This window comes from Panthera leo, chromosome C2 (assembly GCF_018350215.1).
Source record: "Panthera leo isolate Ple1 chromosome C2, P.leo_Ple1_pat1.1, whole genome shotgun sequence".
NCBI classification, from domain to species: domain Eukaryota; kingdom Metazoa; phylum Chordata; class Mammalia; order Carnivora; family Felidae; genus Panthera; species Panthera leo.
This window is the reverse complement of record NC_056687.1, coordinates 74786751-74814729: the sequence shown is the minus strand read 5'-3', so window position 1 is coordinate 74814729 and position 27979 is coordinate 74786751. Positions and strand designations below refer to the sequence as shown.

Below are 27979 nucleotides of genomic sequence, written 5' to 3'. Positions count from 1 at the left end.
TTGCAGATGGCGTTTAATGATTGCTTTAGTTTGAGCTATCCTGGTAACCCCGAGCCAGGGGACTTGATTGAAGTGTTTCGTTCTGGCTATCAGCACTGGGCACTGTACCTGGGTGATGGTTATGTTATCAACATAGCACCTCTAGATAAGTTTTGTTTCCCATAACTCCTGGAGGTTTTGAATTCTCTTGTTATAAGAAGGAATCATGAATGAAATCTTTAAAAAAAGAAAAAAAAATGTAGAAAGTAGATATATTTATCCGAAATAGGTTTAATGAAGGACATAGTAAGACCAAAGTGGCTTTGGTTAAATCACAAAGACCAATTAACATTAAAATGTTAACCGTTTAACATTAGAATCTAGTAAACTCTCTGGATTAAAAAAAAAACATAAAAAGGAAATAATCCACTGGGGAGAATATTGCTCACCAACATAAGCGTCAGTGTCTTTACCTATCACACAAATCATTTCAATTTGTTCAACATCTATTTATAGATTACCCAGTATGTGCCAAAAGCTATTCTAGATACTGGGGATACATAAACAGCAAAATCCCAACAAACATATGGGTAAAGAACTATGAACAGTATGTAGAAGAAGAAAAGAAGTCAATACACATCTTTAAAGGGACTGATCTAGGAATTGTACAACAGAAAAACACATTTTATGCCTATCACATTAGCAAACATTTAAAAGTGATAAAAGCTAGTGTTGATAAGAGTATAATGAAACCAATGCAAGTATATTGTTAAAGGAAATGAAAGTGGATAACTTCATTCATAAAAACAATTTATTATGGCATAAAAACAGACACGTAGACCAATGGAACAGAATAGAAACCCCAGAAGTAGACTCACAAACGTATGGCCAACTAATCTTTGACAAAGCAGGAAAGAATACCCAATGGAAGAAAGAGAGTCTCTTTAACAAATGGTGCTGGGAGAACTGGACAGCAACATGCAGAAGATTGAAACTGGACCACTTTCTCACAAATTTCACAAAAATATACTAAAATGGATAAAAGACCTGAATGTGAGGCAGGAAACCATCAAAACCCTAGAGGAGAAAGCAGGAAAAGACCTCTCTGACCTCAGGCATGGCAATTTCTTACTTGACATATCCCCAAAGGCAAGGGAATTAAAAGCAAAAATGAACTAGTAGGACTTTATGAATATAAAAAGCTTCTGCACAGCAAAGGAAACAACCAACAAAACTAAAAGGCAACCAACAGAATGGGAAAAGATATTTGCAAATGACATGTCGGACGAAGGGCTAGTATCCAAAATCTATAAAGAGCTCACCAAACTCCACACCCGAAAAACTACCCAGTGAAGAATTGGGCAGAAAACATAAATAGGCACTTCTCTAAAGAAGATATCCTGATGGCCAACGGGCACTTGAAAAGATGCTCAACGTCGCTCCTCATCAGGGAAATACAAATGAAAACCACACTCAGATATCACCTCACGCCAGAGTGGCCAAGATGAACAAATCAGGAGACAATAGATGCTGGACAGGATGTGGAGAAAAGGGAAACTTCTTGCACTGTTGGTGGGAATGCAAATTGGTGCAGCCACTCTGGAAAACAGTGTGGAGTTTCCACAGAAAATTAAAAACAGACCTACCCTATGACCCAGCGGTAGCACTGCTAGGAATTTACCCAAGGGATACAGGAGTACTGATGCATAGGGGCACTTGTACCCCAATGTTTCTAGCAGCACTCTCAACAATAGCCAAATTATGGAAAGAGCCTAAATGTCCATCAACTGATGAATGGATAAAGAAATTGTGGTTTATATACACAATGGAATACTACGTGGCAATGAGAAAGAATGAAATATGGCCCTTTGTAGCAACATGGATGGAATTGGAGAGTGTGATGCTAAATGAAATAAGCCATACAGAGAAAGACACCACATGTTTTCACTCTTATGTGGATCCTGAGAAACTTAACAGAAACCCATGGGGGAGGGATAGGAAAAAGAAAAAAAGAGGTTAGAGTGGAAGAGAGCCAAAGCATAAGAGACTGTTAAAAATTGAGAACAAACTGAAGGTTGATGGGGCAGGTCAGAGGGAGGGGAGGGTGGGTGATGCGTATCGAGGAGGGCACCTTCGATGAGCACTGGGTGTTGTATGGAAGTCCTTCGATGAGCACTTGGCATGAGCACTGGGTGTTGTATGGAAAACAATTTGGCAATAAACTTCATATATTGAAAACCAAAGAATTTAAAGAGTGTGTATTGAAGAGTCTTAAAAGAGTTCCTATGCTCTGACCCTGTAATTTTACTTCTCTGAGTCTATTTTTCAGAAATATTTATAAAGATGTAGAATAAAATTCAGCATAAAGGTATTCACTTCTATCTCATAACAGCTTAAAAAACAGGCAATGGCAGAATAACAAATGATGTTGAAGATGTGGAGAAAAGAGAATCCTGTACTGCCATTGGGAATATAAATTGGTGTGGCCATTGTGGAAAACAGTATGATATTTCCACAGAAAATTAAAGTTTCCTCAAAAATACCAATGATCCAATAATTCCACTATTGGATATTTACCCAAAGAAAGTGAAAACACTAATTCGAAAAGATGTATGTACCCTTGTGTTTATTGCAACATTATGTACAAGGGCCAAGATAAGGAAGCAACCTAGGTGTCCACTGAGAGATGAATGGATAAAGAAGATGTAATATATATACTCGCTCACAGACACACATGCATACACACAAATATATATATATACACAAGAAGTTATGTATATGTATATACACATACATATATACATAATATGTAATATATATACAATGGAATGTTAGCCATAAAAAAGAATGAGATCTTTGCATTTGCCTTAACATAGATGGATCTAAATGGTATTATGCTGTGTGAAATAAGATAAAGACAAATACCATGTGATTTCACTTCTATGTGGAATCTAAAAAAATACCACTCACCCAGAAAAAAAACAAAACCCACAAAATCACAAATGAACAAACAAACCAGAAACAGACTCACAAATACAGAGAGCAAATGGGTGGTTGCCAAAGGGGAGGGATAGGGGGATAGGTGAAATATGTGAAATGGGGGCGCCTGGGTGGCGCAGTCGGTTAAGCGTCCGACTTCAGCCAGGTCACGATCTCGCGGTCTGTGAGTTCGAGCCCCGCGTCAGGCTCTGGGCTGATGGCTCGGAGCCTGGAGCCTGTTTCCGATTCTGTGTCTCCCTCTCTCTCTCTGCCCCTCCCCCGTTCATGCTCTGTCTCTCTCTGTCCCAAAAATAAATAAAAAACGTTGAAAAAAAAAAAAAGAAAAAAGAAATATGTGAAGGGGATGAAGAGGTTAAAAAAAAAAAAAAAGAAGCCAACAATGGCTTAGATTCAATAGTGGACTAGTTAAGTGAATTATGACTTTGTCACAGAATATTGACAGAATTCTTTAGTTGCAAGTAACGGAAACAAACAAAAGTTAGCATAAGCAAAAAGGCAAATTCATTGCTTCACTGAGGAAAACTACAAAAAAGGATAAAGATGGTTGGTGCTGGCTTCAAGGATGCCTGGATGTAGGGGCATAAACATGAGTATCAAGACTCACATCTGCATTTCCTTTCCAAGTATTGTCTTAATTCTCCCAGACTATGCCTCTCTAGGAGACTGAACTGATAGTCATCAACATCCTTAGGCTCTTATTCTTACAGTCTTGTGATCTAATAAGAGAGGGCCAATCCCTGCCTGTTGCAGTTAGAAATAGCATGGAGAACAATCTGATTTGGGCGAGTGTGGATCCCATGCCCATCACTGCACCATCGTTGTGCCCTGGAGAAGGAGATACTGTGATTAGCCCGCACAAAATCATTTCCAGAAAGAAAGAGGCAGAGGTGGGATGGGGTGCTAGATAAGCCAAAACAATAGCTATTTAACGGCCATTAAAAATCATATTTCTGGACATGCTTAATTGCTTGAGAAATAATCTTGCATGATATTTACTTGAAAAAAATCTAGATTAAAAATGCAGTGTGTCATATTATACCTACTTTGCAAAGAAATAATATATACCCATGTGAATGCACACATAGGCATGCTTCAATATACATGTGTTAATAAAAGACATAATAGAAGGATATGATAATATTATCAAAATAATAACATGATTATGGTTGGGCAGATAATGGGTGATTTAAATTTACACATTTATGTTGTTTTTTTATATATTTCCTAAATATTTAGAAATAAGCACAAATTAATTCATTTTTTAAGAAAAAAACTGTATGCAAATAACAAGTAGCCTGGAGATTTTTTTTTCTTCAAGTTACATTTAGAAAGAAGTTTTAATAACCTTGGTCTTACTATCTTGGAGATGTCTGAGAATTTTTAATTTTAATGACTTTTGCAACATCTTGAGATATTTGCCTCTTGTTCTAGAATATTGGAAATGGAAATGGCAAATAAAGTGACATTTACGATACACACCCATTAGTTTCTGCAGAGTCTAGTGATTAACAGTAAGCAATGCTGCAATATCTCTGCAGTTTTCACGTCTGGAATACAATAAGAGATTTTTCTGCTCTTCCCTTATTTTCATGTGTTAAGCTCCATTTTAATATGGTTCTAGTACTGAGCTCTGATCCTGTAGACTGAAACGCAGTTTTCTGGTTCTATTGTTAACTACTCAGGTGGTATTTTGCAAGCCAGTTTACCTCTCTAAGCTTCAGTGTCCTCCTCTATAAATTGATAGCATCAGACTAGTGTAAATAAAACTTTAGTAATTCTAACTAGGAGATCTCTGCTCTAAGAACTTGTACAAGAACTTCCAATGTGTAAGATATTAACTGGAAATGCTGCTTGAAGGAAAAGGAACTTGGAAGGTAGGAAAAAAAAGGGAGTGGAAAAGAAAGTTAGCTTTTAGTTATTACAAAAAGGAAGACTCTCTTCACACCGGTTACATGGAGACTCTCTCATGATTGACTTGAACACATAGCCAAGCATAGCAGTCTTGGGCAGATGGAGAGGGACCAGGGCCAGGTGTTAGAGCTGAACACTGAGCAATCATCTGTCCAACCTCAGATACTGGCAGTAGTAGCAGGCCAGGAGACAAAGGTATCTAGACAAAGGTAACTGTTTGCCAACTGAGGCAGTTAAAAGGGAGTTGCAGGGGTGGGACATGTAACAGGTGGGTATGGCATTGCATGGGGCTGCATCTGGTGGACAGGGCCTACTAGGTTAGATTCAGTTTCAGGACTTAGTTTCTTGGCCTAAAGGAACTGGCAAGATAAAAGCAGGGCCCCAGCTTGACCCCAGCTGACCCCTTGGAGGGGTTTCAAATTGGAACCAAATTGAAGCCAAGTTGAAAGAACAAGTGTAAAAAGCAGAGAAAGGGGTAAGGAGCACACTTAGACAACTAGGACGAGCTTATCAATCACAACGCACACAGCTGAGGCCCAAAGAGAGTAGCTGGGAAGGGTTCAGATGCTGAATAAAAGCATATTTTATAGGGAAAAAAAAGGAGACAATGGTTTTATTTGTATTCTGTTAGGGACACATACCAAGATCTCTAATAATAATGCCAATTGATAGAGAACTTGTTTCTCAAGAATGGGTAGTTTTCTCACTCAATTTTCTCTATGGGCAGATACAGGTTTCTCTTCTATTTTCCCTCATTATAGATAAACTACCAAGTGAGTTATTAAGCCTGGTATGATTAAAGTGGCTTCTGGTTTGGTGCTAAGTTGGGAACCGAGCTGGGTTCAGTGACTCCATCACTTCCAAACATGTGGCATTGCAATACTCTGGCATTGGGGTTCTCTGAGCTGGGTCACCACATCTTGCTAACCAGAATTCTCCTTATAGAGGATGGCATTCCTGCAGCATTTACAAGCGCCAAGTCTATATTTAGCAGGAAGGCCCTGGTGAAGATGCAGCCCCTGAAGGATGTCGTGGGAAACGACACATACAGAATAAACAATAAATATGATGAAACTTATCCTCCTCTCCCCATGGAGGAAGTCATGCAGCGGTCAGAGATTGTTATTGGACAAGAGGTGGATTATGACATACTTGTCAACAACTGTGAGCATTTTGTGACTTTGCTTCGCTATGGAGAAGGAGTTTCAGAGCAGGTGAGTTTTCTTTAGAAGACATAGAAGTTGCTTACCTTGGGAAAATAAGCACTACTGACTATAAGATTCTCAGGCCTAAAACAAAATGAAAAGAATGGAGAAAAGGTGAGAATCCTGAAGGATAAGGACAGGAATTGAGGTGTCCAAGATCATGTAGCAGTTATGACCACATTAATGCGTGAACGTGGACATTTTGAATTTGGGGCTGGAAGGAGCTTGAAGCAGAATCAAGACCGTAGCTTTTCTGTCAGTCCTGTTGCGTTCTGTCCTTCAGGGTTCCTTCCTTCCGTTTTTCTGCCATACAGCAGCCTCACATGCTGAAAGGGACATTCTGAAAAGAATGTTGAAATATTTAAATGGAAGTTCCTTTGCCAGAAATAGAGATGGTAACTCTGAGATTCTTCTCCATTACCTGACTGAGAGAGGCCAGCTAATGACAGACATATTTTGGTGGCTTTGAAAATTGTTTCTGTCTCCTTGCAATGCTAGTTTCAGAGGAATCTTGTGCTTTTAAGCAGGTCCTTTGATTGGTTGAGATTTTGGATGATTTCTTAAAATGGATCAATTACTTTATTTTTAAAGTAGCATGCAATGTTGTCGTCTCTCACACTATTTTGTAGCGTGGCAGATTCCTAACTAAAAGCATGCTTGGTTCATTTGCCTTCTTTCTACCTATTGTGGCACCAATCCAATTCCAACGTTGATGTTCTAACCTAAAGATTTATTAAAGGGATATTAGAGAATGAATAAAGGCTCCCAGTATCCTGAAATGGTTGAATCAGTTACAGAAACATCTGTTCTAAGGAATTAGTTTCCAATTCCCCTCACGGAAGCTTGGGAAGATGGGACAGGGAACATAAAAGGATACATTTGTTTTCATTAGGAAATAATTTAATTGGAAATGCATTTCTTTAGGAAATATATTAACATAATGAATGTGCTATTCACATGTAACAATAAATCGCTTGTGAGCCAGAGCACAGAAAATATCCACACAAAAAATCCTGTTCACCTTCGCATTAAAAACTAAGGGTGTAACTAGGAAGTGAAGTCCATTCCTCTCCTTTGTAGAGGATAAAGTTGTCCACTGTGTTCAAGAAGCAATTTTTTTGAATGTGGCTAAAAAAAAAAAAAAAAAAAAAAAAAATGGGATCAGAACCATCTTCTTGCTTTGGCTCTAATTTACCATCCCTCATCTTTTCCCCTTTCATACCCAGAATCAAGACCCATGAAAAATTAATCATTCCTCAACAACTAGAACTGTTCTCTAGCTGGTTCTGTTGCAGGAAGTACAGTGACAGCCCTAAGAACTCACCTAAGCTTTGAAATTGTGCTTACCTGAGCTACAACCACATCTTCCCCAGTTATTAGGTTGGTGGCTTGGAGAACATTGTTTATCAGTTTCCCAACCTATAAACTGAGGCTCTTTGGGGGATTATACTAGATATTTGAAGTCTCTTAGTGCACTGTATTATATATCATCCATCTCAATAAACAATGTGTCTTAGATGAATGTTATTTTTAATTATAGTAATTGAGAATTTTATAGCTCTGTATTGGTACTCCTCGATAAAATTTATGTTGATCTGATAGAAACTGTAGCACATTATTATTATTTTCATTATTATCAACAATTCATAATATTACTACCAACAATAGCTAGTGTTTGATTACTTTTGGGGTCTCCTCAGGGATTAAGGGCCTTTTTTTTGAAAGTTTCAACAAATTTATTTATGTATTTATTTACTTATTTATTTATTTAAATCTAATTTATTGTCAAGTTAGCTAACATCAGCATACATAGTGTCCTCTTGACTTTGGGAGTAGATTCATTGCTTGCATACAATGCCCAGTGCTCATCCCAACAAGTGCCCTTCTCAATGCTCATCACCCATTTTCCCCTCTCCCCCACACCCCCCGCAAATCAACCCTCAGTTTCTTCTCTGTATTTAAGAGTCTTTTATGGTTTGCCTCCCTCTTTGTTAAAAGCTATTTTTCCCCCTTTGCTTCCCCCATGGTCTTCTCTTAAGTTACTCAAATTCCACATATGAGTGAAAGCATATGGTACAGTCTTTCTCTGACTGACTCATTTCACTTAGCATAATACCCTCCTGTTCCATCCACATTGTTGCAAGTGGCAAGAGGTTGTTGCCTGTTTTCTCCTCTAGGGTTTTGATGGTTTCCTGTCTCACATTTAGGTCTTTAATCCATTTCGACTTTATTTTTGTGTATGGTGTAACAAAGTGGTCCAGTTTCATTCTTCTACATGTTACTGTCCAGTTCTCCCAGCACCATTTGCTGAAGGGACTGTTTTCCATTGGATACCCTTTTCTTGCTTTCTCAAAGATTAGTTGGCTGTACATTTGTGGGTCCCATTCTGGGTTCTCTATTCTATTCCATTGGTCTATGTGTCTTGTTTTTGTGCCAATACCATACTGTCTTGATGATTACAGCTTTGTAGTAGAAGCTAAAGTCTGGGATTGTGATGCCTCTGGCTTTGGTTTTCTTTTTCAACATTAGCTTGGCTATTCAGGGTCTTTTGTGGTTCCATACAAATTTTAGGATTGTTTCTTCTAGCTCTGAGAAGAATGCTGGTGCAATTTTGGTATTTCACTGAATGGGTAGATTACTTTGGGTATTATTGACATCTTAACAATATTTGCTCTTCCAGTCCATGAGCATGGGAATGTTTTTCCATTTCTTTGTGTCTTCTTCAATTTCTTTCTTAAGTGTTCTATAGTTTTAAGCATACAGATCTTTTACATCCTTGCTTAGGTTTATTCCTAGGTATTTTATGGTTCTTGGTGCTATTGTAAATGGGATCAATTTATTGATTTCTATTTCTAGTGTTTCATTATTGGCGTATAGAAATGCAACTGATCTCTGTACATTGATTTTATATCCTGTGACTTTGCTGAGTTCATATATCAGTTCTAGCAGCTTTTTGGTGGAGTCTTTTGGGTTTTCCATGTACAGTATCATGTCATCTGCAAAAAGTGAAAGTTTGACTTGTTCTTTGCCAATTCGGATGCCTTTTATTTCATTTTGTTGTCTGATTCCTGAGGCCAGGACTTTCAACACTATGTTAAACAACAGCGGTGAGAGTGGACATCCCTGTAGTGTTCCTGATCTCAGAGGGAAAGCTCTCAATTTTCCCCCATTGAGGATAATATTAGCTGTGGGCTTTTCATATATGGCTTTATGATGTTAAGCTATGTTCCTTCTATCCCAACTTTCTTGAGGGTTTTTATTAAGAAAGAATGCTGTATTTTGTCAAATGCTTTTTCTGCAACTATTGACAGGATCATATGGCCCTTATCCTTTCTTCTTTTAATGTGATGGATCACACTGATTGATTTGTGAATATTGAACCAGCCCTGCAGCCCAGGAGTGAATTCCGCTTGGTCATGGTGAATAATTCTTTTAATATACTGTTGAATTCGATTTGCCAGTATCTTGTTGAGAATTTTTGCATCCATGTTCAAGAAGGATATTGGTTTGTAATTCTCCGTTTTAGTGAAGTCTCTATCTGGTTTGGGAATCAAGGTAATGCTGGCTTCATAGAATGAGTCCGAAAGTTTTCTTTCCATTTCTATTTTTTGGAACAGCTTGAGAAGAATAGGTATTAACTCTGCTTTAAATGTCTGGTAGAATTTCTCTGGGAAGCCATCTGGCCTAGGCTCTTATTTGTTGGGAGATTTTTGATAACTGATTCAGTTTCCTCACTGGTTATGGGTCTGTTCAAATATTTTATTTCTTCCCACTTGAGTTTTGGTAGTGTGTGGGTGTCCAGGAATTTGTCCATGTCTTCCAGGTTGCCCAGTTTGTTGGCACATATTTTTTCATGGTATTCTCTAATAATTGTTTGTATTTCTGTGGTATTGGTTGTGATCTCTTCTCTTTCATTCATGATTTTATAGGTCCTCTCTCTTTTCTTTTTGAAAAGTCTGGCTAGGGGTTTATCAATTGTGTTTATTCTTTCAGAAAACCAGTTCTTTGATGCGTTGATCTGTTCTACTGTTTTTTTCAGATTCTATATTGTTTATTTCTGCTCCCATCTGTATTATTTCTCTTCTTCTGCTGGATTTGGGGTTTCTTTTTTTTTTTTTTTTTTTAATTATTTTTTTTAACGTTTATTTATTTTTGAGACAGAGAGAGACATAGCATGAACGGGGGAGGGGCAGAGAGAGAGGGAGACACAGAATCGGAAGCAGGCTCCAGGCTCTGAGCCATCAGCCCAGAGCCCGACGCGGGGCTTGAACTCACGGACCACGAGATCGTGACCTGAGCTGAAGTCGGAAGTTTAACCGACTGAGCCGCCCAGGCGCCCCTGGATTTGGGGTTTCTTTGCTGCTCTGCTTCTAGTTCCTTTAGGTGTGAGGTTAGGTTGGGGATATTTCTTGTTTCTTGAGATAGGCCTGGATTGCAATGTATTTTCTTCTCAGGACTGCCTTTGCTGCAAGGGATTAGGGGTCTTGGACATAGAACAGTTTTCTTGGGGAATGGCTATGTATTTCTCTGAAATTAAAAAACCTCAACAGCATTTAAAAAGATTAGAAAGGTGGAAGGATCATGGTCCATCTTTTTCTTCTTCGTGCTTTTTTGTGTTAAAAAAGTTATAGGCTTTATTTTTTTTTAGAGTAATCTACAGTTCACAGCAAATGTGATCTGGAATTTTAGAGAGTTCCCACATACCCCCTCCCCATCACCCATATACACGGCCTCCCCAACCATCACCGTTCCATATCAGTGTGGTATATTTGTTACAAATAATGAACCAATACTGACACATTATCCACCAAAGTCCATAGTGAAGGAAACTAGAATATCACCTCAAAATCTGTGTCATAAGGATTATTATTTATTATCAAGAGCTGAAGGCACTTAAGAAGGAGGCCCTGCTCTCCACATATTTGCCTAAAAGTGGGAGATACATTTTGAAAGGTGTCCCTCTTCCCTTTGCTAGCAGGAAGGACAAAAATTAATCATCACAGACAACCAGTAGAGGAATCTAAATAACAACACTTACTGGGGCACCTGGGTGGCTCAGTCGGTTGAGCGTCCGACTTTGGCTCAGGTCATGATCTCGCGGTTAGTGAGTTCTAGCCCCGTGTCGGGCTCTGTGCTGACAGCTCAGAGCGGGAGCCTGCTTCGGATTCTGTGTCTCTCCATCTCTCGGCCCCTCCCCTGCTCACGCTCTGTGTCTCTCTGTCTCTCAATAATAAATAAATGTAAAAAAAAAATTTATATAACAACCCTTACTAACTAGCCTTTGCCATTAATTTCCCATGTTTACCTTACCGCAGTCTGCCATCCTTGGCAGCCTGAAACTGCTTTCTTTTGTCCTGCCATTACTCTACAAATGTATTGATCTTTGCTGAAGATGTGCTATGTAAGCCTGAATTCTAAGCCACCTCTTTGAATTACTCTTCCCTGAGTTTCTCCTGTGTATGTTTGAGATGTACATGTTAATAAACCTCTGTTTTTCTCTTGTCAATTTGCCTTTTATTAGTGAGCCTCAGCTGAAAACCTAAGATGCACAAAGGAAAAATTTTGCCTCTCCTAAAATAGTTTACATTAGGGTTTAGTCTTAGTGTTTTGCATTCTATAAATTATAACTGTATAGTGACATATATCCACTAGTACAGTATCATACGGAATAGTTTCCCTACCCTAAAACTTCTCCGTGCTCTCTTTGCCTATTCGTCTTTCCTCCTCCCAAGTCTCTGGCAACTGCTGAGAAGAATGCATACTAAGCAACATGCATTTAAAATTCCTCCATGTCTTTTCATGATTTGGTAACTCATTTTTCTCTATTACCAAGTAACGCTCCGTTGTCTGGATGTACATTCAGCAACTAAAAACCATCTTGGTTGATTCCGAGTTTTGGTAATTATGAATAAAACTTCTAGAAACATTTGTGTGCAGGGTTTTGTGTAAATACCAAAGGGCATGATTACTCGATTGTATGGTAAGAATATGTTTATTTTTGTTAGAAACCATGGAAGGTCTTACAAAGTGGCTGTGCCCTTTTGCATTCCCACCAACAACGAATGAGAGTTCCTGTTTTTCCATGTCTTCTTCCACATTTAGTATTGTGAGCATTTTGGGTTTTAGCCATTCTAATAGGTACACAGTGGTGTCTCACTATCTTAATGTGCAATTCCCTAAACGTGTATGAAGTTAAGCATCTTTTCATATGCTCCTTTGTGATTTGCATATTTGACGATGTGTCTCTTGAGATCTTTTGCCCATTTTTAAACTGGGTGGCTTGCTTGTTTTCTTTTTGTTGAGTTTTAAGAACTTTTTACATATTTTGGATAACAGTTCCTTATCAGATTTGCCTGTTGGAAATGGTTTGTTTTGTTGTTTTCTAGTATGTGGCTTGTCTTTTCTTTTAAAAAAGATTTTAAGTAGACATGTTCCACTGGTATAGTCTTAACAAGGTATTGAAATGTGCCTAGCTTTGTGGAAGATGGCAGCACTCTTGCATAGGCCTGAACAAGCTGATCTACAATATACCCTGACTGTGCTTCAGTGCATAGCACTGTGAACTTAGAGTCTCAGAGGAAAAGGAATTTTGGTAGACCTTGTGGTCATCTGTGACCCAGCTGTGCTATGTCAGGATACAGCACTCCAGATTCAACTAATGTTTCCTTGGTCATGTTTAGATCCTCAGAATGAGGCTTTTATTATGGCCCACAGTCAGAAAGCCCTGTAAAGGATAAAAGTATGAAGAGTCAGCTTAGGTGACTTTATAATCCTAAATTGTGAAATAAAAGCTCGTGTTCATATAGGTTCTGAGAACATTCTGAGATGTTACAATCTTGCAAGTCAGATCCTGTTACTCAAAACGCCAAGGGATTGTCCCAATCACACAGGGTTTTGCCATCTAGAATGTAACTTGAAGTAAGTGTTTGGGATTTGGGAAACCGCGTGCACTATAGGAAATAGTTTCCTTGTAATTGTATCTGGCCTGTGTGCTGTCAAGGGATTTTGGCTTAGGATCACATTGCTTTCCCCAGGCCTCTTAGATCTGTGGGATTTCTTTCATCTCTTGTATTTCTACTGGCTGAAAGATACCCAGTGAGTTAGGTCTGCGTTTAGCAGATCCCAATACACAAAACGCCAAGGGATTGTCACAGGATTTTGCCGTCTAGAATATAATTTTAAATGTGTTTGGGATTTGGGAAGCCCACAGGATCTTCCCCAGGGCTGTACCCTACTGCCATTTGACTCCTCTCTCTAAAGATACCAATTGCATCTTCCTATTTGTTCATTGCCCCGCCACCACCACATTTCCCTGTATCAGATCTTGGGATCTCAGCATCTGCCTGGAATTATATGAGAGTTAGGCTTGATTATCCGATTGACTGATTATTGATTTTGCCTCTCTTTGGAATTTTGTCCTCTGTCTTGTATCTGCCTGTCCCCCTGGCTCCCCATGGGTAGTTCTGGACTGCAGCAAATTCTGACTCTTTCCCCGGGAAATAACTTAGGTGGTGACTAATTAAAAATTATGAGTAAAATAATCAAGCAACCAAATAAAGTTAGGATTGTAAAGTAAAATAGCATTTGTCATTTGTTCGCCAGCTGCCACTCTCCCTGGCAGCTGGGGATGGTGGCACAGCAGGGAGTTTTGGTGCCTGGCCTTGTCCCTGCAGACCGCAGGGTGATATAAATGGAGTAAATGCTCCTGTCATTGGCCAGGCCCTTGCGGTCTGGTTCCCACAGGGAAGCTGCAGGTAGGGAGGCAGCACTATGTGGCAGTCACGTAGGGGTGGCAGGCTCTGTGGTGGAGACCTGTGGGTTAGAGAGAAGGCATGCTCAAATGTGATCTGGGTCAGGCTTTCCAGCATTTGGGTTGGTCCCTGGAATCATTTGGGGAAAATGTTTTGCTTTATTTGAAAGCCTGATTTCTTCAATCCCAGAGAACAATTGTTGTTTTCAGAATGTCTGATGACTCTGAAGCATCTGAATATGACCTTTGGGTCATAAAACTGCATGCAAACTCATGCAGATGGAAGGCAATATTAGCTGAGTGCCATGAAAATCATGAATATTTATTAGATCCCTCATCATGATGATTAATACCCTTAAAGCTACAAACGTCTGAACTCCTTTATGGACAACTGAGCTTGAGAGTAGTTTATTTTAGTTTGTCTACATGAGAAATTAATTTGTGACACAATAGTTAACATCAGTAGCGACCTCTTTTGAAGTTTGTTTATCAAAAGAGAAATTGTAGCTACCAAATAAGAGCATAGAGGTATTTAGTTTAGATTACATCTGTGAATTCTTTCTCTAGTAGACATTCTTGAGTCAGGAACACACATGCGCACACACACACACACACACATGATATTCACTCTGGTATAGACCAAACTAGGGTGTATTAAGGAGGTAGGGATTGTTTGGAAGAGAAACACATGGTTCATGGCTCAACCCATATCTAAACATGTTGGTGGTATGACCTCAGGCAAATCACTTAACTTACCAAGTTTTCCCAAATAGGAGTAACACTACCTCCCAGATGTACTATGATGATTATTAGGAATTGTGCCATCATGAGTTATAAACTATTGGGGGCCATAAAAATATGAGAAACGTATACCTACATGTATTTAACTATCTCTTTGTCATAATTATAAAAATTATAAATTTATTCATCTTCACACAGAACTTAATTTGGCATGAAGCTTTAAATTTTTCTGGTGTCATTGAAAGGGTCTTCAGTTTGCTTGGATTTAGGACACTGAGGTGCCTTTAGAATAAGCTGTGGTGTTTTTTGTTTCTCATTTCTCTATAGGCCAACCAAGCAATAAGTACCATTGGGTTTGTGACAGCTGCTGCTGGTGTCTTCTCACTCCTGGGCTTGTTTCCAAAAAGACAAAGAGCAAAATACTATTAACAATTTACTGAAGAGATATTGGAACTGAAGGAATTTGTGAGGAGGGAAAAAAAAAACTGGGAATACTTATTTTCGATGCATCATTATTGTTCAAAATTCCAGTGATGGATGGCAGTCTCTTTAATAAATTGCTTACTGATGTTATCTCATTATTGAGCCGTGGAAATTTTTCTCCCTACCAGCAGAGATTTGCTGTGGCAGCTTAAACAAGAAGCAGTAGCCTTTTGAGCAAGCCAGCGGAAGATCTTAACAAAATCACATCATATTTTATCTTTTACCATAAATATTGGTTTCCTTTCTCCTGAGGGTGGGCTATTTTGTACTTGCCAGAGGAATGAAGAGCCATTTGTATGTGGTTTTAAAAGAAATGTTAAGATTCCCAAATTGTTCAGACTGACATCTAACTGAACAGAAAAGAAACTGGGAAATTGATGGGCATTGAGGTGGGCACCTGTTGGGATGAGCACTGGGTGTTGTATGGAAACCAATTTGACAACAAATTTCATATTAAAAAAAAAAAGAAACTGGGAAATTGAGCATTTGGTTAGGCAGTTTGAGGAGCTTTGATTCACAATCCATTTGAGGGTGGACTCCTAGCTCCTAGTTCCTGTGCAGATGGGGGTGGGGCGGATGGGAGCTGGGGTCCTTTGCTCTGGTGTTTGGGATCCAGATTTCCCTGGAAGTCACTCATTTGTCAGGAGTATGTGTCAGGAGTGAACAGCAAGAGTGGGTTGTTCTGTTCTACGGAGCTACATTGTTTTCTTTGAAGTATTTCGGGGGTTTGACCCTTTTAACCCTAACAAGAGATCATTAAATGTAGGTTTGAAATGCCATTTTTAGAAAACAATATCTCGTGTTACTGTTTAAGGCTTTTACTGTAAGTCAAGGAGTGTCATGATTTTATCCTTGCATTTTGTTGATTATATGTTGAATGAAACAAATTACTTTTTAATATGTTCCCAATGTAATTCCTGTTGGCAGCAGGTGGAAAAAAAGTGAATGCAGGTCTCAATACCCTAGGATTGTATCAGACATTGTAACATTACCCTACCAACCACACTGCTAAGCAATGATATCCTTCTTATGTCATAATTAAAAGCATGACATTAAATAAAGAAAAAGTTCAATTAAATGGGGGTGAGAGGGTATGATCAGGGAATAAGGAACGTGGTAGATAAAGTAACTAAACAGAAGACTCAATGAATAGATAGGGTCTATGACCCTATCAATGATAGGGACCCCATCTCTCTTCCTTGTTCCCTGCCTAATCCGTTCCCTTTCTTATGACACCAGTTCTGTCTCCAGATAACTCCCAAACTCCCTCTTCCTCCACTTGTCCTCTGGGAGAGGTGGGTGTCTTCTACCGGATACCATGATCCAAAGTCACCCCTTCATTTTTATTCTACATTAAGTTTCTTCTTCCTTTTATGCTCTCCTTTCAAGTAATAGTAAAAAAAAAAAAAAAAAAAAAAAAAAAGAAAGGAATTTTTCTAATATTGTCAAACTAGGGTGAAATTGGCATCAGCTTAATGTGTTACCTTTCCCAGGGTGTGCTTACCTTTTAATAAAGTATGACTGCAGAGGGCAAATTTTACCCAAAGCAGGAGACTCGGGTGTGGTGGGATTACCACACCAGCCGATGGGAGAGGGAACGGAAGTGGAGACAGAAAGGACCTCCTGAGGATCTTCAGGTCAAACCTTACTAGTGAATTCTAGACCCCTCCACTCCACAAGGCAGTCCTAGCTGTGCTGGGTCACAATTGCACTTCTAAATTGAATTCGATGATATCTTTTCCACATAGGTTGTGTTCAGGCTCCAGTGGTGTTCACCCTGAGAGGAAAGCTCACAAAGGTAGTCATCAGTTTTCCCATAAAAATGTCCATTCTTCATGATGGGCAGCTTAAGACTGCCCAGGGTCATGCTCATTGTGCTTTTATCAAACATTTCTTCCAAGACTATTAAGCCCTTCTCTGAGAGTACTTTCAGCAAGGTCAAGCATAGGGTTCAACTTTATTATGTGCCCTCCCCACACACACACAAAAAAAGATCTATGAAATAAATATCATCATCTATCAGATAACTAATAGGGTGTTGGAAAAACTGGGCAAGGGAGGCTGTACATTTATTGAATAAAGATTTTTTTAATCTTTTTATGTTATCTAAATGTCATAGTGTGTCAATTGAATCTTCTGATTCTGAAGGTCAAATTACTAAATACAAATAACGCCAGTTCAAGAAATCTGAGCTGCCATATATTTTAGGTTGGCATACATTTCTTAATCTAGAATTCTGCTTTGTCTTTTCATCTTTCATTGGTAGTCACTAAATTAGACACATTTTAAAATAATCCCTCTCTAAAGCCATCCACCCAAGAAAAGTTTAAAAAGCAAATAAAGTGTAAATAAAAAGGGTTTGTTTTTATAGGAATTTGCATTTATGCTGCTGGTGTGTATAACAAAGTGTATAGTACTATATACAGCAATGCATTGCTGAAATGTTAAAAACATTTTTTCAGCTCTAAGGATTACAGAATTATAAAGGTATTATTGAATGCATCTATCACTGTTAGGCACATAACTGAAGCTCGTGGGATAGAACTGGTTAGCTAATTGCCTATGAGCCATTAAAGATATGTTAAATTAGCAAAACTCAATTTATGGTCACAAGGAAAGCCTACTAGCTAATTTAAAAGGTTCACTAGAGATGTATGTCCTCTCAAGGTCACCGAGAGGTAGATATATATTAAAGGTAATAGCGTACAGAATATATTTACAGAGGATATACCTTTTCTTGTGGCCATTAGTACGCACATAATGATTGAGTAAAATAATGAAAAGATGAAATGGGACTTGAGGTCGTTCAGCAGCCTGATGCTTGTCATGCTATAGACACAAACATTAGGAGTCCCTACTCCAGGATTGTGTTTTAAGATGAGCAATGCTGAGTTTGAACCAACTTTTTGACTTAGAACCTGAGGGTTTCATCTGTCCATAGCAAAAAATAAATAAAACTGTCATGCTTCTTTAAGTGAAAAGTATAGTTTAACATTTGTCCCATTATCTTTGTGATCTACCACGGACTTTCAGGCTCACTGCTCCCAAAACAATATACTTTGGGTGATGCCAACATCAGTGGAGTTGGCTTAGATATAAGCTGTGCCCAAGCCAAGATTACAGGCAGTTAACAGGCACCTCCATCATTTTCTACTTATTACAGAGTTAATTTTTCTGAAGGAAATCTCAGTTCTTCTTTCTTTATTAAAGCCATACAAAAGAAGCAAAAAGAGGAATTTTGTGACCTTGGGCAAAGATAAGTACATAAATGGTCTTCGCAAGTGAATATAAGGTTCAGTAAACTTGTGATAATTTATTGACAGAAAGACTTTTTCCCCCCACATTCTTTTATTTGTCTGTGAAAATAAAGATATATTGGTGAAACTTTCAAAGACCAAACTCTTCTTGAATTTTCCTTCTACTGATGTTCATATCACTAATTTCACTACCATAAAAGCTTGGGCATTTCAGCCAGGATAATGGTATGCAATATTAAGGAAAAAAAAAAAAAAGACAATCGAGGAAGTTCATGTTTTTCCTCAGTAGTGGAGGATACAGTCAAAATTAGCATATTTAAGGTTCTTTTTTGCAAGGTTCAATACATCGAGAAATGCACCTTGAATTCTCTGATGGATAAAGAAAGGTAGAGGTAGACTGTCATCACCTCTCCACAATATGTTAGTTTCTGGGAGCAAGGAGATGCTGTTAACCCCATATGACAATAATTCTGATTACAGCCTGGTCCAAAAATGCTGTTCTGTGGTTTGGCCTTCCAATTCGAGTTTCGCTTTTGGAATCTGTTCAGGGCTTTCATAGCCACGGTTGATGTAGAATCCATTTTCACCATCGCCTGAATAATCCGTTCTGTTTGTGGGAGGCCAGGTGGAATCTTCTGCCAGTGTTTTTTGCCAGTGCCTATATTGACTTTTAGAATAGAATCCAAATTCTTTTTTGATCCACAGCCAGAGCTTTCGATTTTGAAGGATGAAATCCTGAGAAATCAGGTGGAGAAAACAATCAAACCATCCTTCCACATTCCCCTGCAGCCAGGGTGCTCACTGCCCTCCCGGGGCCTCTCAGATGTACTTATTTAAAGCTGCTTCTGCGGCAACTTTACTCCCTGCTGTCCCCACCAAGTCTAGCAGCTCCCTGGTTCTCTCCCTTGAGAAGGGAGTGTGCTTGTGTTCACACCAAAAGCTTACAGCCTTTCATTTCTACAGATTTCCTAGTTAAATCCTGGCTGGTGATTCACCTAGAATTATTTTACTGCCAGACTGAAATGATAACAAAATAACATACTCGAAATCGAGAAAAGGAAAAAAAAAAAATCACTGCTACCTGCCACAGGCCACTTACAAGGTGCCCCCTGATGGTTTGTTGAATGAATGGAGGAACTCTAGAAATCAAATGGGTTTTGCTTTCCGTTTGGGGAGGGTTCTCTTTTTTTCTATGTTCACATGCACTCACAATGTTTACACATTTATAATAGGAATGGTCAAATTTTGCATTCCACTTCTGGTTATGCTAGACTTTCTGTCACATGTAGCCATAGTCTTCTCAATAATCACTTTTAATGATCCTATACCATTTTTTCAAATTGGTGTATAACGATTGATTTAAACAAACAGCATCTCTACTTTTGAACGTATAGGTTGAATCTAAAATTTTACCACCATAGGGGTACCTGGGTGGCTCCGTTGGTTAAGCGTCCAACTTTGCCTCAGGTCACGATCTCATGGTTCATGAGTTCGAGCCCGCATCAGCCTCTGTACTGACAGCTCAGAGCCTGGAGCCTGTTTCCTATTCTGTGTCTCTTTCCCTCTCTGCCCCTCCCCTGCTCACACTCTGTCTCTCTCTCAAAAATAAATAAACATTAAAATGTTTTATAATTAAGATAAAATAAAATTTTACCACCATAGATAATACTACGATGAATACCTTCATACATGTAGGCTTTTTTTCTCCCCCTTTGGGTTATTTAAAAATCTCTATAGTCTCAGGCACCTGGGCTACTCAGTTGGTTAAGCATCTGACTCTTGATTTTTGGCTCAGGTAGTGATCTCACAGTTTGTGAGATCGAGCCCTACATTGGGCTCTGTGCTGTCAGCAGAGAGCTTTCTTGGGATTTTCTCTCTCTCCCCATCTCTCTCTGCCTTTCCTCCACTCGTGTTCTATCAAAATAAATGAATAAAAACTTAAAAAAAATAAAATACGTAAAAATATATATAGTCTCAAATGGAATTCCTTAGAGTATGAGAAATTTTACACTCATTGTATACAATGATGTGTGTGTCACACACACACATATATTTATATAGATTTGTTTGAACCCTTTTCCCAAGGGATTTACAACACATGAATCTTTTTTTTTAAACTGTCCCTTAAAAAAAATAATACCCAGGACTTTCACTGAGTAGGTAAAGTCATTTAATGACAGTGAATAGAAGAAAAATACTATAGGGGAAGACTTTCAAGAGTAAGAATTGACTAGATGAGCAATGTTTTCCTTCCACTCTTAATTAAGGAAGCCCTTCTGAAGACAGCTCTTCACGCTGAAAGGTCTCATTGAATTTTAGAGCTTGTAGGTCACCTGGTCTAGTCTCTACTAGCTTATTGATAATACTAGAAAAATACACTACGATGCCTTCATGGGAGACAAAAATTAGAGTTAATTTGATGTTTTGCCTTCCATGCTAAACATGGATCCTGAGAACATTTCTATGCATCCTTTAGAGAAGTTTAAATCACTCTCCAAGAGTTTCCCCCAAAGAGAACATGCACAGTTCTTATAAACCGTTAATAACTATCACTTTGGGAGACAAAAACGGTCCATCTAAAAAACAGGTATGTGTTGAGAATGAGACCCTTTATTTGTTTATTTTCCCAGAAAGAGTGTAAGAGATGTACAGAAATTTACCTCTATGAGGAAGGCCACACAGAATTGGGTGAGGGCTGCCACCAAAATCGAAACCCTCCATGATGTCAGTGTTGGGATAAACTGTTAAAAAAAGAATCTTACCTTTATACCATGCAGACCTTAAATTTTGAACACACACACACATAAACATTATCTTATTTAATTTATGTATTTGTAACAGCTCTCTGAGCTTGGAGGGTAGGCATTGCTTTCTCCACTTCACAGATGAGGTCAGTGCGTTGCCTAAGGATGCAAAGCCAATCAATAAATAGAGCCAGAATTCAAATCAGAACTGACTGCCTCTTGGCCTGTGTTTCCTCCACTGCCTGAGAGTAAACATTCGGTAAAATGTGCCATGGGTCACAGACATGAGACAAAACACTTTGGAACCTGTGTGTCTCTCTTCATTTTTATCTTTTCAAATGGAGGTAAGAGGATGCAGGATTAAGTCATTCATCTAATATTGCTATCACTTCTAATCCTCCCAAAGTTAAAATCTACTTGGAGTTCATTCATTCAGTGAAATTGACGTATGAGTAAAACATAAAGGGCACAGAGGTTACCAGTTACTTTTGATACTAGGTGGAAACTTTCCGAACCAAGGTTCCCAGCCCTAAGTCTAACGGCTTGATCAACGTTGAACGCACACAACCCACCTCCTTTTAAGGATTCAAGGGTACCTATTGGCCACCAATTATGATTAAATGATAGGTATTAACACTACAACTTCCCATGCTGGCATCAGTGGCAAAAGATTACTCCCACAACTCCCTTTCTGATCCCAAAGTCAAATATGGGGGCTGAGCTGTTGTTGGGACTAAAACCACAGATCCTCCACAGCATCTGATTGCCCCCTTGCAATTCTCATCCCCAGTCAGATACGGGTTATTGCGCTTTATTTTCTCCCGTCATGTAGAGACAGCCTTTCTCAGGGTTGTGAGACAGAGCACCTGGGTGCAGAGCTGTCTGGAGACTGTTGTGAGATCTGGCAGTGGGTCAGAGCGTAGTGGAGAACCTGGTCCTTCCCCTCCCTGCTGCTCCTGCCCTGATCTGAGAGGACTCCTCTCCATCCCTTGGCCTGGAAAACACTTGTCACACTGCTTTGGAATTATCTGCCCACGGGATGGTCTTCCCTCCTAGCCTCTGAACTACTTGAGAGCTGTGCCCACGCACCTTACACATCTTGGGCTCGCTAGTGCCAAGCATGCTCTGGAGCTTCATAATGTCTTGTAAGTGACTAATGGTCTAGGTTCTCATTTCCTAACTGCATCTCCCTCCATAGACTCTCTGCTCAAGCATATAGCATCACGTAATTAGGCTGCCATCACGTAATTAGGCTGTCCTAAAAGCCCTGCTGGAAAGCCTGCTCAGATATCTTCATTGACTCTCTGTTGCTCTCAGGAGAAAGCCCAAACTCCCCTGGCCACCTTTGTCCAGCCACACCACGCCTTCCTCACATTCCACAGCATGTTGCCTCAGGCTTTGCCAATCCTCCAAGCATTCTGTGAAACAAGTCTTGTTTTCGATTTTTATTTCGGCCACCTTACATTCTTTTGCATTTCCAAGACAAAAGAGATTCTTGCAGCCTTCTCTGCTTGTGCTCAGGCTGTTTTCCTGGTTTGAAATACCCTTACCTCCTACCTAGCAAAATCCAGCCTATCCTGTGGACCCAGATCAAGTTGAGCCTCCACCATGAGGCCCTCCATGATGGTACAGGGTACAGGCCCCGTGAGAGCTCCTCCTTCCTGTGTTCTTCCCACTTCTCCCTACACCCTCTACAAGCACAGGTGGTCCCAGGTGGCCATGTCATCATTTCACTCGCATAGGACACAATGTCCTCAACAAAACTATAGACTGCAAGAGTCAATCCCTCTCTTTCATTTCTCCCACAATGCTGGCTCTAAGAATGGGTTCAATGACCTCTTCTTAAATTTTATTTTAACCCACCACCCCTTGGGTTAAGTGATGCCCACTGAAATAAAACTCCCCATAGTCAATGTCTGACAGACAGAACCTGATTGGCCTACAGGTCTACTTTTTCTTACTCCTTACAACTACATTATAAAGGATTTCTACTATATGTTTAAAAAACGACACTTGAAGAATTACTGAATTAGCACATCAATTTATCATATTAGCATAACATGGATGAATAAAGTATCCAAACAGCATTTTTAGGTGTGAATAGGATAAATGTTCTAGATTGATAATACAGATGATATGGGAACAAGCAGAGGTTAGCATATGTGTGATGAGTTATTTGTTCCTCTAGGAAGTCAGAATAGCCTCACAACATGAAATGGTTGGAGAGAATACGGTAATACCTGACTTGCAAATTACAGTGCAAATATGGTCCCATTGCACATATGAGTCACTCCAGAGGTGGAAATGAATACCACTTACCTCCATTCCACGATATATATCTTGAAAGTCAGAAAACAGAATGAAAACTGTGAGGCCCAAGGCAGATATCAGCAGAAATGAGAATATATCTGAAGAAACACCAAACGTTATTTTTAGATGCTAAACGAATGTTTCATATAATTTGGCACACACTGCAGAATCAATTATCTCTGTTGGGCAAATATCGGCTCTATCTTCAGATGTTTTGATAGATCCTCATATGTTTTAAAATATGTTCTAATGCTTACCAGACAAAGGTGACAGCTTCACATCTTTCCTTTGAAAGGCGTGCTATGGAAAACTGCTGATCTAATACAGGACACTCCATAAAGGAGTCACGTCAGCTGAGAAGTCCAGGAGGGCCGGGACACCCTGCAGTGACCAGCCTACGTGAAGGGTCACCAGAGAAGCCCCAGTGCTTTATCACTGCGTGTCTGGGGAATTGTGCATGAATGGATGAACGGTCAGTCCTCTTAGTATCATTGCATTCTTTGTTGCCTGGAGAATAAAGTCCAAGAGTCTTCAACTGATATTCAAGGTCTTCCTTGAATGGAATCCAATTTCCATCTGCCTTTCTGTTCTAGTCTCTTATTGCTCTTTCTTATGTGTTGGAGGGGGGTTAAATCACAAACCTGCTACCTCCATGGAGGACTTTGTTCACAAAGTACCCTGTATAGCGGATATTCTTTATGTCTTGGCAGTTTTTCTTAAATTTTTCTTAAAGAGCCCAATTCAGATACCACGTTCTTTTTAAGGACTACCCAGGCCTCTCTCACAAAGTTTTCTTTCATATGGTTATGTAACACTCTGCTTTGCAAGATCTTTATGCATCTACTAGACTGTAACCTCTTAAAAGTGACTTTGTATGCCCTTCTGTAGGACTCTGAATTGAAAGAATGAGGAGCTATCATGTACATCTGCTGGGTTCTTTCTCTCCAACCTGCCCGAATGGCTTTGCTTTAGGAAGCTTAAACTTCCCAGGATGCACTGTGCCAACACCACTGTTTTTATCCCTCCGGCCCTACCCACGTCTGCATCCACAGAGCTTTTACACACTTTGTAGATGGGCCTTACAAATGTTTTCTGATGAGATTAGCACCTTCAGGCCCGAACAATTGGATTTCATCAGTGTTGCCATGATATAAAGGATCCTAACACGCTCTAAAATTTATAAACAAACAAACTGGATGTTCTCTTATATTCTCTCTACCTCGTTTATTCCAAGGTTTATGGCCTGCCAGCCCCCACCTCTATACAGGTCTATACGAACCAAAAATCGGAGATGACCGTGCCGCTGCAGCTGGCCCTATTTTTGTGAAGACATCAAAGCTCTGTTTCACCCCTGTGCACCTACACACCCCCTCATATTCATCCAAGCTTCACTTGATATATACAGCTAGATGCCACACCTCCCAGAAGAAGAGCCAGGCTTGCTTGGGAGGGGTGTGAAGCAGAGAGAAGAAAAAGCAGGGGCACCAGGATCGCTTATTTCCCAAAATAATGTGTGCAGCTGGGTAAGAAGAGCCCAGGAGATGGCTGTGTGGATTTTTCATTTATGTCATTGTTTCCATGTCCCAGGGACCCAAATGTTGGGAAGAAGATGACGCCCCAAGTGTCCATCCTGACAAAGGCCTGGTAGTCACAGCAACTGAGTGGAGTGCTGGACACATCACACCGTCCTTAGACTAATGATCTGAAAAGCAGGCCAGGTGGGCACACGAATGACCAGTGTGGAAGGAAAATTATAAGGCCTTCATGTAATTCAGCTTTGATTGGAGAACATAATGATGAACGGAAGTGATTGTTGCCTCCCTAGATCAGTTGCTGTTGATGAGGAAGCTTGAAAGAATGGTACTCTTTTTGCACACGTCATTTGGGAAGACATGTCCTGGGCAAGACACTACAGATTGTTTGCAAGGAAGGGAAGGGTTTGCAAATAGTCACATCTGTTTCCATAAAGATTAAGTTTGTATTCTTTCTAGATCGTCTCATTATAAAGTTGATCTGCCAAAGGCTATCAAGAAAGATACAGAGTTGAAAATAAAATTGCTTGATATTGTAATAGAAAGTTCCAAGGACTTTTGAGACTAAGTGACTTATTAGGAGATTCTGTTGTTAGAATATTTGTTTATAAAACTTGTTTTTAACTTAAGATTTTCAGTTATTTTCGATGTAGGACTTGAGTTTACCCACAAGCTTTAAGTCACTATGATGTAACTAATTCGGTTCTCACTTAATTCAATGTATGTAAAAAGCTTTGTAGTTACTGTTCAAACTAAAGTACTTGCCAAAGTAATATATCATATCCTCCTTGTAAAATACATTCACAATCAAAAAAAGGACTATAAGTGATTTAGCTTAAAACATAAAGCAGAATCTTGATTTGTTGTGACAAGAGCCAAGGGCATTATCAAACACTGAATCAAAACTAAAAAATATCATAAGAAAATCAGGGAGAAGTTTATAGAAAATATAAAATGAAAGGAAGGTCTTAGCATGCTCTCAAAACCTTTGAAAAAACAGCTGTACCAAAAAAAAATGGGGTGTGGTAGTGACAATAGATAGAATGGTAAATAATTACTAAAACTAGTTTAACATAGTCAAGGTATATTTCTAATTTAGGAATAGGAATGAGGCTTACTTTTCTAATATCTATGACTTATTTAGAAAATTACAGATTGCAGGTTATGCCATACGATGGCAAAACTATAGTAAATTCCCCAGAGCAGAAATTTTACAGGCCAGGTTCTCTGATCAGGACAATAAAACTAGAAATTATTAACTAAATTTAATGAAAAATCCCTTCTAACATACAGATTTAACACAAAATTCAAAACATCAGCTGGGACAAAAAAGCAAATCAAGTCCATTTGCAGACTGTTGAATAAAGAGGACTAGAGGAATGAAAACGAAATCCCTTTCCACTTGAAAAGGAAACCTCTCTATTCTGAAAACTAGGTGGGTCAGAGAAGAAATCAAGTCATAATTAGAGACATGTGAAAATGTAAAGAACGTGGCCCAAACTTTGTTGATCTTGAATGATTTTCTTGTTTCACAAGAATCAAAAGAAAATACTTACATTATAAAGTCAATTCAAACATTACAATTTTTTCAGAGAAAGTAAGAAGGAAGAAAAAGAATGAAAACAGCAAAATTAATAAGTTAGAAAAGAGAAAGCATACAGAATTTATTAAATCTGAGAACTGGTCTTTTAAAGAAAACTAGCAAAAATATCGTTCTTGTAAGAATATATGAAAAAGGTAACACATACAGGATGAGAATATTCAAAGAGTTATAAAAGGAAATAAAATTATAAGAACATACGACTCAAAATCTTATGCTGAGACTCAATAATCTCAATGAACTAGAAATATCTGGGGGAAAACTTGTTATGTGAAAACACAGTTTAAAAAGAGGATAATTTGGGGCACCTGGGTGGGTCAATCGGCTAAGTGTCCGACTTTAACTCAGGTCATGATCTGGCAGCCCCTGAGTTTGAGCTCCCTGTCAGGCTCTGTGCAGACAGCTCAGAGCCTGGAGCCTGCTTTGCATTCTGTGTCTCCCTCTCTGTTCCTCCCCCACTCACACTTTGTCTCTCTCTCTCTCTCAAAAGTAAATAAACATTAAAACAATAAAATAAAATAAAATAAAATAAAATAAAATAAAATAAAATAATAGAAAGAGGGTAACAAATCAGTCCTTTAAAAAAAACACAAATCTTTCAAAGGAAGGATTTAGAGCCAGATTATTTTACTGGGTTCTTGCAAATTGTCAAGAATAGACCCAGGAAAGAAAAAGTCAGAGTTTTCAAGCCTAATAATAAACCTAACAAAACACTACCCACACACACAAAATCAATCCAACAGGAAATGCAGATATCAAAAAGCTATAAAATTTGGGGGGCCTGGGTGGCTCAGTTGGTTGAGTGTCCTACTTCAGCTCAGGTCATGATCTCACAGTTCCTGAGTTCAAGCCCCATCTAGGGGTTTGTGCTGAGAGCACAGAGCCTGGAGCCTGCTTCAGCTTTCTCTTTGCCCTGCCCCCTTCTTTCTCAAAAACAAACATTAAAAAAAATTTTTTTAAATAAAGAATGAACAAATGGAGAAGCATAATATAGTATGTCTTTAAAACTGAGGACTTAATTGTGTAAACATTATAATTTCCCCAAAGTATCAAAATTCAAAAAAGGAATTTTAAAAAAGCCTTACAATTTATTCTAGAGTTTATCTGGAAAGATGAATAAGAAAGAGAAGTAAAAAATGTTTGAAAACTGAAGAGTAATGAAGATACATCAATCTAACTGCTTATTAAAACTTATTATAAAACTATAGCTAAATAAATGAAACTATAATTTTTAAAGTATAGTGATAGACCAAGAATAAGCTGGCATGTTAATGAGACAGAAAAGATAGTCTAGGAACTAATTAATTGTATATAAATTAATATGTAAGTATATAACAAATATAAAAACTCACATAATATAAATTATGTATATAATGAAGCCATAAATATACATGAATATGTAGGTATGATAAAGGTGGCATATAATCGGTTGAGAAATAAATGATGAAAAGAAATATTAAGTAAAAT

General features: G+C 38.8%; 2 protein-coding genes across 6 annotated transcripts in view; one reads left to right on the top strand and one right to left on the bottom strand.

Moving 5' to 3' along the window:
- The first annotated feature begins 6 nt into the window (after window positions 1–6).
- On the top strand, window positions 7–15164 carry LOC122230085 (phospholipase A and acyltransferase 1-like). Its single transcript, XM_042955759.1, has 3 exons — window positions 7–145; window positions 5836–6104; window positions 14914–15164. The coding sequence occupies exons 1-3, from the start codon at window positions 7–9 to the stop codon at window positions 15013–15015; spliced, it is 510 nt and encodes a 169-aa protein (XP_042811693.1). The 3' UTR covers window positions 15016–15164.
- Window positions 15165–17187: 2023 nt separating this feature from the next.
- The window catches only part of LOC122230084 (probable cation-transporting ATPase 13A5), a 74309-nt gene continuing 63517 nt past the window's right edge, over window positions 17188–27979 (bottom strand). For all 5 annotated transcript variants that reach the window (XM_042955754.1, XM_042955755.1, XM_042955757.1 and 2 more), the window contains 3 exons: window positions 23390–23478; window positions 20987–21067; window positions 17188–19061 (listed from right to left, as the gene is read on the bottom strand). In XM_042955754.1, coding sequence (XP_042811688.1) covers window positions 18801–19061; window positions 20987–21067; window positions 23390–23478 — 431 coding nt within the window. In that variant the 3' untranslated portion in view covers window positions 17188–18800. The remainder of the gene's footprint in view (window positions 19062–20986; window positions 21068–23389; window positions 23479–27979) is intronic.